The sequence below is a fragment of the Rhipicephalus microplus genome, chromosome 10, assembly GCF_043290135.1.
Source record: "Rhipicephalus microplus isolate Deutch F79 chromosome 10, USDA_Rmic, whole genome shotgun sequence".
Classification (NCBI taxonomy): domain Eukaryota; kingdom Metazoa; phylum Arthropoda; class Arachnida; order Ixodida; family Ixodidae; genus Rhipicephalus; species Rhipicephalus microplus.
In genome coordinates, this window is record NC_134709.1 from 23,567,594 (window position 1) to 23,585,340 (window position 17,747).

Consider the following 17,747-nt stretch of genomic DNA (forward strand, 5'->3'; position numbering starts at 1 on the left):
CGGGATAGATGTTAGGTTTGGTTATGCATCAGGATATACGACAGGATAAGTTAGCTTAGGCTATCCTGTTTGAGACTTCACATGCTACATTTTAAACATTATTTCTTCATTGGGCTACTCGGATTTTGGCGGTTTTTGACCAATGCCTTGGCGTGGGTGGTGTTACTTACTGTGCTAGTCCTCCCAGAATGCTTGGGTGCATGTCTGCAAACCAATAAGCTAATGATGTACATCTACAACACCAGAAATTTTCGTCTTATCTAAGAGAGGCACAATTAGTCATAAACAGTCATTAAATTACATTAGAATGAAATTTTAAAAAGCGTGATTATGTTAAGTTACTCGCTGCATCTGATCTAAAGGATTAACATTAAATTACTGTTAGTGTCCATATATATACATATGTACACTAACATTAATATATATATATATATATATATATATATATATATATATATATATATATATATATATGTCAATGAGATCTAACAGACAATAATGCCAAGGAAAGTATAGGGGAAGATATTAGACCGAATTGTAATGTAAACATCAAGAAAGATAAGTCGGTGAAAAGATGACTTGCCGTGGGCAGAATCCGAACCTGGGACTTTCGAATGACGCGTGCGATGCTCTACCTCTGAGCTACCACGACAGCTATCTCCCAAGCCACTTTATTGGGTTTATATGTGAATTAAACGTGGGAGTGTCAGTCGGCGCCACCAGTAGCCATGGCGGCGAGTGTAGCACACTCTTTTGAGCCTGTTTGGCGTCACGTAGCACGTGAACTTATTATGAGTAGGCAGCTGACCAATAGTCCCTCGAATACAACCTGAAGGCACTAAGTCTGCCAGTACGAGTCCCTCGTTAATGAATTAGGAAAAGAAGTGTTTTACTTAAGGGCTCGTTTTGCCGTGTTCTACACAACATTAATAATATCTAACAGACATTAATGCCAAGGAAAGTATAGGAGAAAATAATAGACCGAAAATATATATATATATATATATATATATATATATATATATATATATATATATATATATATATATATATATATATATATATATATATATATATATATATATATATATATATATATATATATATATATATATATATATATTAAAATCTCGGAGATCGTTCCCAGCATTCTTCAGGTTTGAACTGCACTTCGTTATTCTTTTCTCTCTCACTTTCAATTTTGCCAAGAGTTATACGAAAAGTAAGCAGTATTTTTCTTGAAGCTTCTCGTATACATTAAATTGCTGAGCTTTAAGTCCGCAAAGGTCATTACGTTAATAATTACGACAGAAAAAAAAGTAACTCAGTTGCTGTAAGGGCATTACTGTCATTTAATTACTGCGAAGTCTGTTACGTACCCACTACTCGGTCGACATTGGGTATGAACCATAGACAGGTTACAACAACCCTATTGGCTTGGGTCTCTTCGTGAGGCAATGTCGTGTGACAATGTCCCTCCATCCATAAACCGCCGCCTGACGTCTGCAGCAGATGTAGAAACCGAGACATCTGCGAACAACAAAGCGGTTATCGAAAGTCTACTTACGAGAACAAACAAAACAAAAGGCCACAACACCACTAAAACATCCACATTTACCCACCCATCGATCGAAGCATATGACAGAACAAAATGAAATGCTGTTAACCAGAACGAAATGGCAATGATTCATGATTTGATACACACTGCTTCGCCCCATCATCAGCATGCACTTCGTGAATATGGATAGATTTAAAAAAAACTTTTAGCTATTGCTTTTTTTAATCATTTTACCTCTTCGTCTTCTTATAGACATCGCACTTGTCCTTTTCTTCATTGCTGCACAGCGTCTATGTTTCCATTTATTACCTATAGTGCGGCCAATCCTCCGCGTGGGTTTGGGCCAGTACCCGTAGGGGACAAAACGAAACAAAACGTGTCGTGTTGGAGCCTCGAGTGGGTATCCAGCAGCATCGACATCGTGACCCTGTGTCCAGGCGCGAGCGCCCAGAAGGAGATCCGGTTAGCATCGATCATCGAGGCAGCGCCTCGCCAAGAGCCGACGAGATGACCGGTCAGTTGATCATTTACGCTTTGCACACGATCGCGGCGAGATTAGTTGTCGCGGATCGTCACGATGTCGCAATTTATTTGCGAAGAACTTCTTGCTGGCCGATTTGGTGCATGTGTACGGCATGTAACATTGCGCATACAATCGGACGAACACGGGGAGTAAAGAATTGCAAGCGGAAGGAGCGCGAACTATCGACTGGCTTTATTCCATTGGTCGCTGTAAATATACGCGCATTTGTCACTTTAGCAATTTAGCTAGCCGAGTTGCAAAACACTCGTAGGAGGAGGAGGAATAAACATTTATTGAAACGGTACGCTAAGGTTTCCCTGGGTGGAGCCCTTATTCCAGGGCCCCACTGGCCCGAGTGGCTCGCTTGGCCTGTAGCCCTCTGGCTTCCCAGGTCCTGCCGGGTGAGTCGCACTTCCCACAACCTTTTAAATTCGTTTCGTGTGATGAGGGTAAGTTACCCTCTGCTGGTCTTTGTTGGCAAGTCCAAGTGATGTGCTGGAGTGTCGGTGTGTCACCGCACCAAGGGCAGCGGTCAGCAAATGGTCAGCGTGAATGAAAGGTTGCTAGGACTAGAAAGAATTCCACGACACAATCGTTGTCTAACGACTGAAAATTCAATGGAAATTGCGGGAAATATTTTAGCAAAAAGGAGGCAGTGAACAACAACTCCAGCAGCTTGGGGTCACGTGAACAGGGCAGAAACGTCAAGAGTGACGTCATGCGACCACCGTACAACTACATTGAGAGTCCTGGGCGCTGCATGAGTATAGCTGCATGTTTAGCCAGGTTCAGTGGCTGATACACTTCTGAACAGCGCAAAAACGTCATGACTGACATCATGCGACCACCGTACAACTTCATTGGTAGCCCTGGGCGCTGCATGAGTGTAGCTGTTTAGACAGTTTCAGTGGATGGCGCACGTCTGAACAGGGCGTAAACATCACGAGTGACGTCATGCGACCACTGTACAACTTCATTGAAAGTCCTGGGCGCTGCATGAGTATATATCTATAGCTGTTTAGCCAGTTTCAGTGGCTGGCACACGTCTGAACAGGGCAGAAACGTCCCGACTGACGTCATGCGACCACCGTACAGCTTCAGTGAGCATCCTGGACGCTGCATGAGTACAGCTGTTTAGCCAGTTTCAGTGGCTGGCACACGTCTGAACAGGGCATAAACGTCACGACTGACGTCATGCGACCACCGTACAGCTTCAGTGAGCGTCCTGGACGCTGCTTGAGTATAGCTGTTTAGCCAGTTTCAGTGGCTGGCACACGTCTAAACAGGGCAGAAACGTCATGACTGACGTCATGCGACCACCGTACAACTTCATTGGGAGTCCTGGGCGCTGCATGAGTGTAGCTGTTTAGGCAGTTTCAGTGGCTGGCACACGTCTAAACAGGGCAGAAACGTCACGATTGACGTCATGCGAGCACCGTACAGCTTCAGTGAGCGTCCTGGACGCTGCATAAGTACAACTGTTTAGCCAGTTTCAGTCGCTGGCACACGTCTAAACAGGGCAGAAACGTCACGACTGATGTCATGCGACCACTGTACAGCTTCAGTGAGCGTCCTGAACGCTGCATGAGTACAGCTGTTTAGCCAGTTTCAGTGGCTGGCACACGTCTAAACAGGGCAGAATCTTCACGACTGACGTCATGCGACCACCGTACAACTTCATTGGGAGTCCTGGGCGCTGCATGAGTGTAGCTGTTTAGACAGTTTCAGTGGCTGGCACACGTCTGAACAGGGCAGAAACGTCACGACTGACGTCATGCGAGCACCGTACAGCTTCAGTGAGCGTCCTGGACGCTGCATAAGTACAACTGTTTAGCCAGTTTCAGTCGCTGGCACACGTCTAAACAGGGCAGAAACGTCACGACTGATGTCATGTGACCACTGTACAGCTTCAGTGAGCGTCCTGAACGCTGCATGAGTACAGCTGTTTAGCCAGTTTCAGTGGCTGGCACACGTCTAAACAGGGCAGAATCTTCACGACTGACGTCATGCGACCACCGTACAACTTCATTGGGAGTCCTGGGCGCTGCATGAGTGTAGCTGTTTAGACAGTTTCAGTGGCTGGCACACGTCTGAACAGGGCAGAAACGTCACGACTGACGTCATGCGACCACCGTACAGCTTCAGTGAGCGTCCTGAACGCTGCAGGAGTACAGCTCTTAGACAGTTTCAGTGGCTGGCACACATCAGAACAGGGCAGAAACGTCACGACTGACGTCATGCGACCACCGTACAGCTTCAGTGAGCGTCCTGGACGCTGCATGAGTACGGCTGTTTAGCCAGTTTCAGTGGCTGGCACACGTCTAAACAGGGCAGAATCTTCACGACTGACGTCATGCGACCACCGTACAACTTCATTGGGAGTCCTGGGCGCTGCATGAGTGTAGCTGTTTAGACAGTTTCAGTGGCTGGCACACGTCTGAACAGGGCAGAAACGTCACGACTGATGTCATGCGACCACCGTACAGCTTCAGTGAGCGTCCTGGACGCTGCAGGAGTACAGCTCTTAGACAGTTTCAGTGGCTGGCACACATCAGAACAGGGCAGAAACGTCACGACTGACGTCATGCGACCACCGTGAGCGTCCTGGACGCTGCATGAGTACGGCTGTTTAGCCAGTTTCAGTGGCTGGCACACGTCTGAACAGGGCATAAACGTCACGACTGACGTCATGCGACCACCGTACAACTTCATTGCGAGTCCTGGGCGCTGCATGAGTGTAGCTGTTTAGACAGTTTCAGTGGCTGCCACACGTCTGAACAGGGCAGAAACGTCACGACTGACATATTGAGACCACCGTACAGCTTCAGTGAGCGTCCTGAACGCTGCATGAGTACAGCTGTTTAGCCAGTTTCAGTGGCTGGCACACGTCTGAACAGGGCACAAACGTCACGACTGACGTCATGTGACCACCGCACAGCTTCAGTGAGCGTCCTGGACGCTGCATGAGTACAGCTGTTTAGCCAGTTTCAGTGGCTGGCACACGTCTAAACAGGGCAGAAACGTCACGACTGACGTCACGCGACCACCGTACAACTTCATTGCGAGTCCTGGGCGCTGCATGAGTACAGCTGTTTAGCCAGTTCCAGTGGCTGGCACACGTCACTGGACTGGGGTCCCAGCGACCTATGGGCCTAAACTTCGGGGTAATATTTTGTCAGCGTCACTAACTGCCAGAGGTGTTCTCACTAATCACGTGACAGACCACGTGACATTGATTTGTTGAAGTGCTATGTAATATCCATTATATATATACACACACACACACATGCGTCTTCGTGCGGTATTTTGTCACTGATGTAACTGTGCACAGTATCCCTTATCGCTTTGTCATCGCAGTATGGAGGGCGATACTCGTTGGCGTAGCCGGGGGGAGTGAGAGGAGGGGGAAGGGGTCCAGACTCTCCGAAGTTTTTCTATTTGCATACATAAAGTATGGTTGAATCTTCCACTTTAAAATATTTCTGGCTACGCCCCTGCTGATATTGAAGGTAAAATGCAAGAGGGTTGGATGATGATTGCACAGCATTGTGGCAGCAATCCTTTTATAGTTATTATTCTGTGACCACACTAAACATCCAATATATTATAGGGAGGATATTAGGGAGAGAAATTAGCCCAAATCGATTTACAATGGAACGCAAGCGGAGTTTGGCACGTTAAATCTGGATATGTTACCGACCCTACCATCGGTTGACATAATTGTGGTATAATCGAAAACGCCATGCTTTTGTTGATTTTCCGTGACAGTAAGTCTGATGCGATACACCTTACTCTGTTTCTTCGTGGGTCTCGTACGGTTCCAGAATGGTCGGAATCGTCGATGTCGGAGACGGCGCCGTTGGCGGCGACGGGTAAGTATGCTGTATCCGCAACTCTGCAATATAACGGGTCTGTTTTTCTTCGCCCGTGTGTATAATAACTGCAGTAACTGCGACGTCTTGCTGATTTCCGAATAGACACCGGAACTGCTGGAAGCACGGGTGAGTAAGCATTTGACATTCGTTCGTCGTTGCAATCGTACTGTTTAGAGCTCGGATGTTTGAGCGAATGAATGTATCAATTAATCAATGATTGATTGATTGATTGATTGATTGAATGAATGATTGATTGATGCAACGGTTGATTTATTGATTGATCGGTTCAACGAGCGATTGCTTGATTGAATGTATGAATGAACTATAGTCACGCATAACTCTTTTAGTAATTATGGCTTCTCGACGCTGCGAACAGAGTCAAACCGAAATCTTAGGATATGTCTCACTCATCTCTTCTTTTATATGTGCGAATAGCGCCAAATACGCGTCCAGTAGAAGCTTACGTCACGATATCAATTAGTGAATAAGGACACACCTTACCTCTGCTATACGCCTGCACATACTTTCCCTGTTAATCTACCCTATTTATCAGTTTTAAAGGGACACTCAAGTCAAATAACAATTTATGTCAGAGTGAAAGCTCAATGTATGGCAACGTCTAAAACGACAATATGATCAACAGCAGTGCCCTATATACTTACCGAAAAATTAGTGTTAATGCACGAGAAAACATACGCCACGAGTAGGGCATTCACGAAATGATCCCGATGACGTGTGATTTACCGCCTACAATTAATCACGAGTAATTGAATTAGCAGCACTAAGTAAAGAAGATTCCGTGCTTCAAGAGACGTAATAAAATGTTGCTTGTTCGTTTCTGTTTGATTAATGGAAAAAAAGAACCGCCGGACGTTACTATGGGGAATGGCGCGAGTGGTTCAAAAGTTTATTTTCGTCTGGTTAAAACTGGACAGGTGGTTTCATCTGGCGGGGCTCAGTTGAACCAAGCACATCTGCCATCTTGGAGCCAATGGCAGGAAATGGTTCGATGACCGTTGTTGCTGCTGTAGCTGCCGCTCTTTTCGCTCTGTGGTCGGCGGCCGTGCAGTAAAGCCGGGCAACGTTGTGCACGGCAACAGTGATGTAAGACGGCCACTTTCAGGCGGGAGATTTGAAGCGCGCTAACACGATGCGGACAATTAAAACATTTTATTTCAAAATAAGCACTTGGCACAAAAGTAGCACTACGAAGTCTCTGGCCCACTATTTCAACAATCAACGTCGACTTTATAGTTGCCTTTAGTGTCCCTTTAAAGGACCGAAACCATGGTGTCCGTGTTAAAGAACTCCAGGTAATCGAAATTTTCGGAGCCCTCCACTACGGCGTCTCTCAAAATCACATGGTTGTTTCGGGACGTTAAACCCCACATATCAATCAATCAAATCGCGGTCTCCGTGCTCCTTGACAGCGTGGACGCTTTTCGCTGCGTTCAATGGGCGTGAACCATTATGTTCTTGAATTTAAAAAAAAAAGCCATGCACACTGTGAAACCAAACTTGTGAACGGCGTCATAAGCACATTACAGGACGAATTAAACACACGGAGAGAGGCGCTCTGCCAACTGAAAGTTTGATTGATTGATTGACCGATTGATTGATTGAGCGAATTTTCATCTCGTTCATTCAAACAAGGGTAAAGACACAAAAAATGGAAGAGGGAGAAGACTTTTGCTGTATTGGACTTCACAACGCGTACGGTGCTAAGATGTAGACATTGCTTATTTTTCGCGATTCACTCATGTACTTGCTGCTTTCTCATTTCTCAATATCATCATTCTCTTCAGATACCACGTAAGTTTTTGTGTGCACCGCACCACTGTCGAACATCCAACACGTGAAAAATATCAAGAACCGTTAACAATTACACGCATTCTGATCACGTGTCCCCAAACTCATATGTAGAGGCGAAAATTCTTTTTTTTTTTTTTGCATGGCAACGCCAACAAAGTCGCACCTATATCCACCTGCTCTGTATCTTGGAGACGACACACCTATACCCCTGCGTTCTGTGCCAAACTTATTGAAAAATGGGTATTTTTAAATAAGCTTTAAAACGACATCCCCTCACCGATCATCTTATGATTGGCACAGCATTCATTCAGCTGTTTTGGACCATAAAAACCGAATTATTTACCGTTAATACCGACACAGCGCTATAAACGCCTCGTCGGCCTATTTCGTGAACGCAGCAAGATGACCCTTCTCAGCCATCGATATCCGGTTCACCTCGCGTTGCATCTGCCCCTATTGACGCCTGCTGATTTCTTAATTTAATCTCCACCGCCTACAATTATTTGACCTCATATACTGTGCCTCGCATTCCCAGCCACCGATTCTGTAATTTGTCTTGGAGGTATGCAGTGGCGAATAATATGAATGGGGACACCGAGTTTGTCTGTACGAAAAGATTACCCGTAAGACAAGAATACGAGTTCGATATACGGATTTGAAAGAGGTGCCTCTGCGGTTTCGATGAGTAACGTTAACACTTTTGTGTTTGTTAACTACGTAACACTTCTGTGTTTGTTAGCTACGTTTAGCTGCTATGTGATCTCTTGAAGGATACGTCAATGTTTCATTTCACATTGCTCGCGAAGTCATGACGTGTGGAGAACGTATAGACTGTACAGAATTTTCCGTATGTCTATCGCCTGACCGTATCACTCTTACTCGGGTCCCGCTTGTGGTGCTAGATATAGCCAGGAAACCAGAAATTGACCGGTTTCCTATAGATATAGCCAGCACTTAACCGGGATCTGATTGAGAGTGCCATTATGCAAACATATACGAATAAGACATTTGCGGGTCCCGCATTGGTCTTGGGGAATTTGGCATCTGATGTCCACCTGTTGCTACATATCATGTACAGTGTCAATTTTTTTATGAATGGGAACACGGCGACGCCTGGCCTGCGCGCTCCGGCGGCTGCTGGCAGCGCGTTCAATGGGGAGCGAGAGCAACCACGGTAGGGTGCCTTGATGCCCGCGCGCTCCGCTGAGGGTGAGGACAGCCGCGTCGTCTGCTACAACCACCGCCATTGCGCCTCCCCACCACAACTCGACCGTATGCAAAGCCCGCTACGCAACGCTCGTGTGGTGCCCTGATACGCCCGGAAACATGTGCAAGCTAGCGAGCTTTTCTTCTTATTGAAGCTTGGACATCTTTTAGAGTTAATTTTGCCTGAATGCATGCAGGGAGCGCATATTTCATGTAAGCTGACGGTTTGCGCATGATTTATGCGCTAGAGGCAGACGCTGACTCTTTCATGTTGAAAACAAATCCCTTCGCCGGTTACCACAGAGGGGATTCTAAATCCATATCGGTGGTGTCGTTTATATGCTTTCTTTGTTAGTGTTAATTATTATCTGAGGCTTTTACGTTCTAAAATGACGCCTGATTGCAGGACTGCAGCAATTTTGACAATCAGTTTTTTTTTGCCTGCACTGACACAGTACATGGTTGTCCTCTGGTGTTTTACGTTATTCAAAATGAGACCGCCGTGGCCTAGATCGAAAGCGTGAGCCTCGCGTCAGCAACCGAGCACCGTGCCCACGGTACCACTGAGGCCTTTCTTATTCCATTAACTATTTCTCCACGATCTTCTCATCGCACAACTTTACTTGTTTTTTTTTTGTTTTTTTTGCGACATAGCGTGTTCAATCTACACAGCGGTGCCCCGTCTTGTCTTTATGCATCTTCTTTGTATGGACGCTTCGCGAGTACAGTTTGCATGAGCACTTGCGTATGATCCCTGATAGCTCACAGTATTAATAAATAATTTATTTAAATAATAATGCGTGCTGAAAGAGTTTAAATACTGACGGTGTGTGTGTGTGTGCGTGTGTACACGCCTGCAGTTTCCCCTATTATCATACAGTGTAGAAATAATTTATTTTTGTGCATTAATGCAGCGCTGCCAGAAGCAATTCAAATTATACGCTCCATGGCAGAATTCACTGAGTACTGTCACTAGTTGCTTCGCAGTGGTCGTAAATGATTAAAAAAACAATATCAATTGCGTAATGATTCGAGACAGGACGAAAAGAAAACTTGAAGTACAGGGACAATGAAAAAAATTTGAACTGCACACATTCTTACAAAGGTCATCACACCAGCATAGAAGGCGTACCTAAACCGAGGAAAAGATCGTAGAAAGAAAAAACCTGTGTGGCTTTGTAATGGTTTGGGCGCTCGAACGGTCGGTAATCGAATTCCGGCCGCAGTGGCCCCACTTCGATGGAGATGAAATGCCGGAGTTCTTAAACTTAGGTGCAAGTTACATAAAAACACCTGTTCAAAATTTCCGAAGTCCTCCGATGTATACCGCGTCTCTCGTGATCATATGGTGATTCCGTAACGTACACACACTCTTCAAACTTCATTGGGTACGACACCACCGCTGCGCAAAGCTTTATTCCCACAAATGAATATTACGAAAAAAAAACGAGGATATCATCGGCAAAGAAACACGTGTAATGTATATTTAATGATAAAGTTCTCATCGCACACAGTGAAACCAAGAATGAAGGGCAGATACAGTACCAACCAAGAGCAGCAAGCAATGTTGACGAAGTGAAATACGCGATTCATGCACACGAGAATCAAGCATACAGCCGTCAGCGTGTCTGTTGCTTACACGAAATTGGTGCCGGTACAAATTATGCATGCGGAATGCCGGCTGGAAACTTACGCTGTGAATGGATGATCTGTTTGTCGGATGCCACTTGTCATGTTTGATTTTCACTGTTGAAAAGGCCTTCATTTCGGATCTTTTAAGAAACGATACAGCTTCCAGAGTTTCTGCAATGATTAGTGCCCTGCGGCACGCAATACCCGCTACGGTGACGGTAGCGAGCGCCAGCACAATTATTCGGGCGCAGCGGACACGCAGAAGTGACTGAGTGGAGTCGAAATGGCGGCCATGCCGCCGCTAAGGCCGAGGAGGCGGCACCTGCCCTTACAAAGGCTGACACCACTCTAAGCGGGGGCGCGCGCATCGAGGCACTCTAAACCACGGTCTCTTTTCGCGCCATCTCGTGGCGAGGAAAACAACCATTCGTTGCTGATATCGAACCAGCGGCAACTATTGCGACCCTCTCCCCCTTCAAGGCGATCCCCGGTGCTCGCGCAATCGCCTTGAAGGGGGACGGGTTGCAATCTTGCCATTCTGTATCAGCAACGAATGGTTGTTTCCCTCGCCACGAGATGGCGCGAAAAGAGACTGTGGTTGTTCTCGCTCCCAGTCGAACGCACTGCCAGCAGCCGCCGGAGCCCACAGCTCCACGCGTCGCCGTGTTCCCTTTGATAAAAATTGACACTGTACTGATAGGTTTCATAATTATCCCCATGAGAAGTTACTCCTAAAGCTTTTAATTATCCCCTCGTCTGCATACTACATTCTACGAATTTCGTATTTTGAATGAATGAATAAACTGAATAAAAGAATGAATGAATGAATGAATGAATGAATGAATGAATGAATGAATGAATGGGGAATGCGGGACGCCTGGAAAGTTTGCGTATTATGTCTGCTAATCGCAATTCGCTTGTTAGGAACGCGAAGTGCCTTCCGCGCTTCACCGCAGTGCTCGCTTATCTCACTTCTTATCTCGCAGAAAGGTCAATGGAGGCAAGGTGGCCATCATCGCCGTACTCGTGGTACTCGTGGCGATCCTGGTGCTGCTTCTCTTGTTCGACAGTTCATGTACGCACGGAGAGGGGGGAGATGGGGCTCATAAAATATCTATAGGCGTGTTCAGTAATGTTAATTGTAAACGTTTTATATATATATAATAAAGATTTATTTGTGGAAAGGTATACACATACGCTCTCGGCCTGACACTTTTTTGCGTCGCTCATTCCTGCTGATATACAGATTATGTGTACAGAAGGCATACCTCGTTTTAAGACTGTGTATATAAAAGAAAAGGCAACCCTGCTTGATAATAATAACCCTGCTGAAAAGGCAACCCTGGTTGATAACAGACAGACAGACAGGCAGGCAGACAGACAGACAGACAGACAGACAGACAGACAGATAGATAGATAGATAGATAGATAGATAGATAGATAGATAGATAGATAGATAGATAGACAGACAGACAGACAGACAGACAGGCAGGCAGGCAGGCAGGCAGGCAGGCAGGCAGGCAGGCAGACAGACAGACAGACAGACAGACAGACAGACAGACAGACAGACAGACAGACAGACAGACAGACAGACAGACAGATAGATAGATAGATAGATAGATAGATAGATAGATAGATAGATAGATAGATAGATAGATAGATAGATAGACAGACAGACAGATAGATAGATAGATAGATAGATAGATAGATAGATAGATAGATAGATAGATAGATAGATAGATAGATAGATAGATAGATAGACAGATAGATAGATAGATAGATAGATAGATAGATAGATAGATAGATAGATAGATAGACAGATAGACAGATAGATAGATAGATAGATAGATAGATAGATAGATAGATAGATAGATAGATAGATATTGGGGGTCTCAGTATTCTAGGTGGTGTTCTACAGAGCGTGCATTGATTTCGCTCTATTCTTGACTCTTATTCTACAGCGAGCGATGCGGACCATGCCAGCGGCACTGATAGCGGCGGTGGCGGCGGCGGTAATGGAGGTTTCCACGGCGGTGGCGGCGGTGGTAAAAAGTGTGAGTGTGCAGTCTTACACGTTCACGCAATTCGCATTCACTTCTTTACGTGCGTCAAAGCAAGAATAAAGTTCGAGATATTTCGAGCCGGCTCATCGAAGCCTTCTGCAATATTCCGGCTAGCTTACTTATCAGCTTACTTCAGTGACATGACCAGGACACTCAGTTATCTAGAGTGCTACTGTGCTTTGGTTGACCACCTCACAAATACCCGTACGTGATAAAATACTGAAACGATTACAGGAGGGCAGTACATGTTTCAACGACGATCATTAGCCCAGTCTTCACCCACACACATCTCCAGAAAGGAGGTCTGCTAAAATGAATCTATATTTCTCAAATCGAGGTATTCAGTGTCGACGCAAAACGCACTATAAAGAAAAAAAATCTAATACTGCCACGGACGAATTGATACCGCCTTACAATCGCCTATATCCGGGAAATTCTGCAGCTGTCATGCTTTTCATCGTAAATTGGTCCGAAATAAATGCAGTAACAAAAAAAATGCCTGTCTTCAGTGCAGCCAGAACATTCTGGCTGTAATTCTCGCTCGTACGTGAAAAAACTGAAAAAAAAAACAAAAAAACATGCGCACGCTCGAATCGCGCGCGCTCTTCCGTCTGCCACGGTCTCCGCTACGGCCAGAAGGATGGATGGATGGATGGATATGGCTGTACCCTTTAGATCGGGCGGTGGCTAGCGCCACCAAGCCGTAATACTTAATGAACTCAAAACTATATTTATTTATTTTTTCCTTAAAAAGTGAGTTTGAGGATTCGTACTTTGCGGTGAAGAGTCTAATTTTCACTCGTGCCTTGACTTTAGCCACCAATCAGATAACTTCCCTCTAGTTAGATCTACTTGCTTAAAGTCTATTTTGCCCTCCCGATCCCTAAACCCCAGTGCTTTGAAAAACTCTGCGCCATCATCCTGAACTTTAGGGTGAAGTCCTTTACAGAACATTATCACGTGTTCGGCAGTTTCTTCTTCCTCTCCACACGCACTGCATACTGTGTCTACCCCTTCGTATTTGGCCCGATATGTCTTGGTTCGCAGTACTCCCGTCCTAGCCTCAAACAGTAGAGAACTACCCCGAGTATTATCATAAATCCTTTCCTTGGCAATTTCCTGCTTAAATGTTCGATAGATCTCTAGTGCGCACTTCTTAATCATGCCCATTCTCCACATGTCAGTCTCCGTTTCCTTCACTTTCTTCTTAACCGATAGTTCTTTTTGGTTTGGCCACCTGCTGTTTTCTAAGTATTTACCAGTCAACTTCCTGGTTCGCTTCCTCCATTTTGTATCGACATTCTTCATGTACAAGTAGCTGAAAACCTTCCTAGCCCAACGCTCTTCCCCCATTTCTCTCAATCGCTTCTCAAATTTTATCTTGCTGCTAGCCTCCCTGCCCTCAAATGATGTTCATCCCATATCACCTTGTACTCCCTGATTTGGTGTATTCCCGTGAGCTCCTAAAGGAAGCCTACCTATTCCACGTTGCTTAATTTCTAATCTTGCTTGAACTTCTGATCTCATGCACAAGACCGCATTGCCGAACCCACACAGTGAATGCGCCCTCTCGCGGTAGCCGGGCGCACGATGCGATAATCGTTGGTCTTCCTGGGCAGCGCGGCGGTGGGGACGGCCGGAGAGAAACACGGCGCGCGCCCGCCATCTCGGAGGCCATGGATAACCCACCGCCTTGTCTAACTTCTGCGCCTGTTCGTTTCCAGCTTCCAAAGGGACCTTCGAGTGGTGCTATAATCGTGCCTTTCAAAGCGTGTGACAGAGGACAGGCGGTTGTTCTGCGCAACAGTGTTCTTTCTTTGCCCTGCGTCGAATTCACGCTAGTAAGTGCTTAAAAATGAATCAGTATTGCGTTGGGGGGAGACGAATAAACATTAAACGGCCTCTGCTCTCTTTATAGGGACCACTTCCCCCTGTACAGACCCAGGAAACGATTTTGTACATACTTTTTTTTTCTTTACCTTGAAGCTCAGCCAAACTCCTCTTATTTCTCCTGGCACGTTCTTCGTCTTGGGAACGGAGATGCCCCAATGTCGGTTTGTTCTCCTTGTTGCTGCTACCGTTCGACAAGCTTGTTTTTACCACGTTCAACCGTGGCATTTAACAGGAAAGTTTTTTTATGTCGAGGGCCACCAAGGCTTTGGTGACGTATTTCCGTCACGGAAATGACGTAGAAAAATACGATCAGAAAGCAAATGAAATAACCCCGTCAACGGGAGTCCAGCCCACGACCTTTCGGTTCGCGATGACACAAGTCGGCCGCGCCATTTCAAAGAGCGACACTCTCGAATTTCGAGGTATAGCGTATAGGGCGTTCGCCCAAAAAAAAAAAAAAAAAAAACCCTCCGCTCCGTTGGTTATTCGCCGCGCCCTCTGACGGAGAAAGTTCATGCAGCCGCCGCGCCGAGTTTTTCCGCCGTGGCGCGAGCCGAGTATGAGGGACGAAACGCGCGCGCTTCTTATGAGGGACGAAACGCGCGCGCTTCTATACCGGGGGTGTGGCAGCCAGCTTTGCAAATTACGGTTCCGGCGATGGAGTTTGGGCATTCCCGCATGGCCTGTAACAGTCTGTGATTCTACTCCATACATTGTTTGCGTGGATGAAAGACCTATAGCATCAGTCAGAAAGACCACGTAATTTGTTCGTGTCCACAACGAACACGTACAAATTATGGGAAAAAAACTTGTACCCATCAAACAACTTGCATATCAAACAAATTAGAACATAAGCTTAATTTTGATTGTACAGAAAGAAGCATTTAAGGTGCAAGGTAAAGAAGTGCTAATGCAGGAAAACACACTTTTTGATGGATCCTAAAAATACTGATGTTAGCAATGGTAGTAGTAGTCGGGCGATGGAAATCTTGTACTGCATGTATTTTATTAACTATAAAATATAATGGTATGTATCACATGTCTCCAATGTTCTAGTCTGATTCTGTCCTGAGTAATTGTTATCTGAGTGTGTTATGTAGTAAGTATGTTAAAAGATTTGTACAGTCGGTCAGATTCAATATAACATGATATGTTTTTTGCAGCTACCGTTTCTCTGTTGCTTCTTTTGTTCATGAAGGACTGATGCAGCGAAAGCTGTTTTTTATTTTTATTTTTTTGATGTACGAACTGTGTACAAGGGTGTTGGGTCCTCTGTCAGGCTATATGCCTTTAGCCCTAACATCATTCTTTTTTCTTGTGTCTTGTACAAAGAAACAATAAAACAAATTTCGAAATTGAATTAAAAAAAAGATGATCAACCAGTTTTTTATGCATTTACACAGCTGTTGTAAACTTCTCCCCCCCCCCCCCTTTTTTTGTCTCATACTGCAGAAATAGCGTAATGATTGAAATATATCAGTTAAAGAAAATGTGTGGGCGTGTTAGTTGCTTCATAATCCTATAAAGACTAGATAAAGAGGATTCGACACACGACAAACAGAGTACTGATGCGGAGGACTGGCGCTTGTTCTGCGCACCAGTGTTCTTTCTTTGCCCTGCGTCGAATTCACGCTAGTAAGTGCTTAAAAATGAATCAGTATTGCGTTGGAGGGAGACGAATAAACACTAAACGGTTTCTGCTCTCTCTATAGGGACTACCACAAGTAAGTGTACTGTGACTTCATTTTTTGCATTATAAATGCTTTTTACTTAAGAACGTTCAGACGCACGCATGCATGGCCTGTGTCATCCACATATTGACATTAGGGACATTTTTTTATACCTGTATGTTCTGTACGCCTCACAGAACACTCAATGTTCAGCTCTGCATGATGATCACTCCGGCAGAAGTAACGGTCTTATATCATTCGTCGTCTGATTACTGCGGGGGTGTAGAGTCACTATGGGACACCACTCTGCTGATCATTCGCTCTCACGACGTCACTGCGTTTTGTACTGATCAATCAATCAATCAGCCTGTAGGTACTGAGTTGTTAGAAGAGGGACTTACGGCATGCTTTATCCAGACGATTAGACGTGCTGCGGCGCACACTCTTAATCTAGTCTATAGTTTAAACCTGACTGCATCCAGGAAACCAAACAAAAAGAATATCCCGTGTCCTTGCCATATCCAGCACCTTAAGCAAGTGGTGCCTAAATAAGAGTGTATTCTGCGATCTTGTGAAACGATCTCCGTGTGTGATGTCCGCTATGCGTACTATGCTAGATCTCCATAGGCGTGGTGTTAGTCGCTGCCACCGACTGATATCGTCTCGCAGAGCCCCCGTTGCCGACCACGACAACCAAAACGACGCCAGCGCCCATCAAGCGTCCCGTGTCGTTCATCTTCTGCACCGTGGGCGCCTTCTCGGAGTCGTCGACGGTCGTCTACGACAGCATGTTGTGCGACTACTTTGTCTACACGCATGTTCTTCCGTACAAGGGCGAAATTCTGTCCTACGACAGTGACCTCAGTTGGGAGCAGTTCAAGAAGGTGAGTCTGTAGAAAGACAGAGTTGTTTTGACTCGGGGAAAAAGTTCGTTTCGAGTTGGAAACGGTTTAAGGCGGTGTGTAAATGCACTTAGTGTAGCACTAACGTCCTTCTAGTGTAGGCCTTGTAGTTCCGAATCGTTCACCTAATGTAGCGGCACTACCGCGAAACCTGAGGGAAACATATAAAGACCCTAGATTTTTCTCTTTTATATATACTTAAAGGGAACTTGAAACACTTTTTCAAGTAGTCATGAAATGAACTCATTGGAAGAGCTTATTGCCTCACGAATTCAACGGCGAAAAATTTTTAAGAATCCGTACAGTGTGAGTGTAGTTACAAAGGTTTGTCGCCTGCCGCCATTGCATTCGCTCTTTTCTCGGCCCACGAAAGCGCTGGAAGCTAAGCAGGTAGATTGATTGATATGTGTGGTTTAACTTCCCAAAACCACCATATCAATATGAGAGACGCCGTAGGGGAGGGCTCCGGAAATTTCGACCACCTGGGGTTCTTTAACGTGCACCCAAATCTGAGCACACGGGCCTACAACATTTCCGCTTCCATCGGAAATGCAGCCGCCGCAGCCGGGATTTGATCCCGCGACCTGCGGGTCAGCAGCCGAGTAGCTTAGCC

General features: G+C 45.5%; 1 protein-coding gene and 1 long non-coding RNA gene across 6 annotated transcripts in view; both read left to right on the forward strand.

The window, feature by feature from the left end:
* Positions 1-1,162: 1,162 nt before the first annotated feature.
* LOC142774632 (uncharacterized) lies at positions 1,163-11,017 on the forward strand. Its single transcript, XR_012886478.1, has 3 exons — positions 1,163-2,072; positions 5,906-5,953; positions 6,059-11,017. It is a non-coding gene; the product is annotated as an uncharacterized LOC142774632 (long non-coding RNA).
* A 176-nt stretch (positions 11,018-11,193) lies between these two features.
* LOC142774633 (uncharacterized) overlaps positions 11,194-17,747 on the forward strand; it is a 133,231-nt gene continuing 126,677 nt past the window's right edge. For all 5 annotated transcript variants that reach the window (XM_075875225.1, XM_075875227.1, XM_075875224.1 and 2 more), the window contains exons 1-3: positions 11,194-11,681; positions 12,568-12,660; positions 16,902-17,116. In XM_075875225.1, the coding sequence (XP_075731340.1) occupies positions 17,021-17,116 (96 nt within the window). In that variant the 5' untranslated portion in view covers positions 11,194-11,681; positions 12,568-12,660; positions 16,902-17,020. The remainder of the gene's footprint in view (positions 11,682-12,567; positions 12,661-16,901; positions 17,117-17,747) is intronic.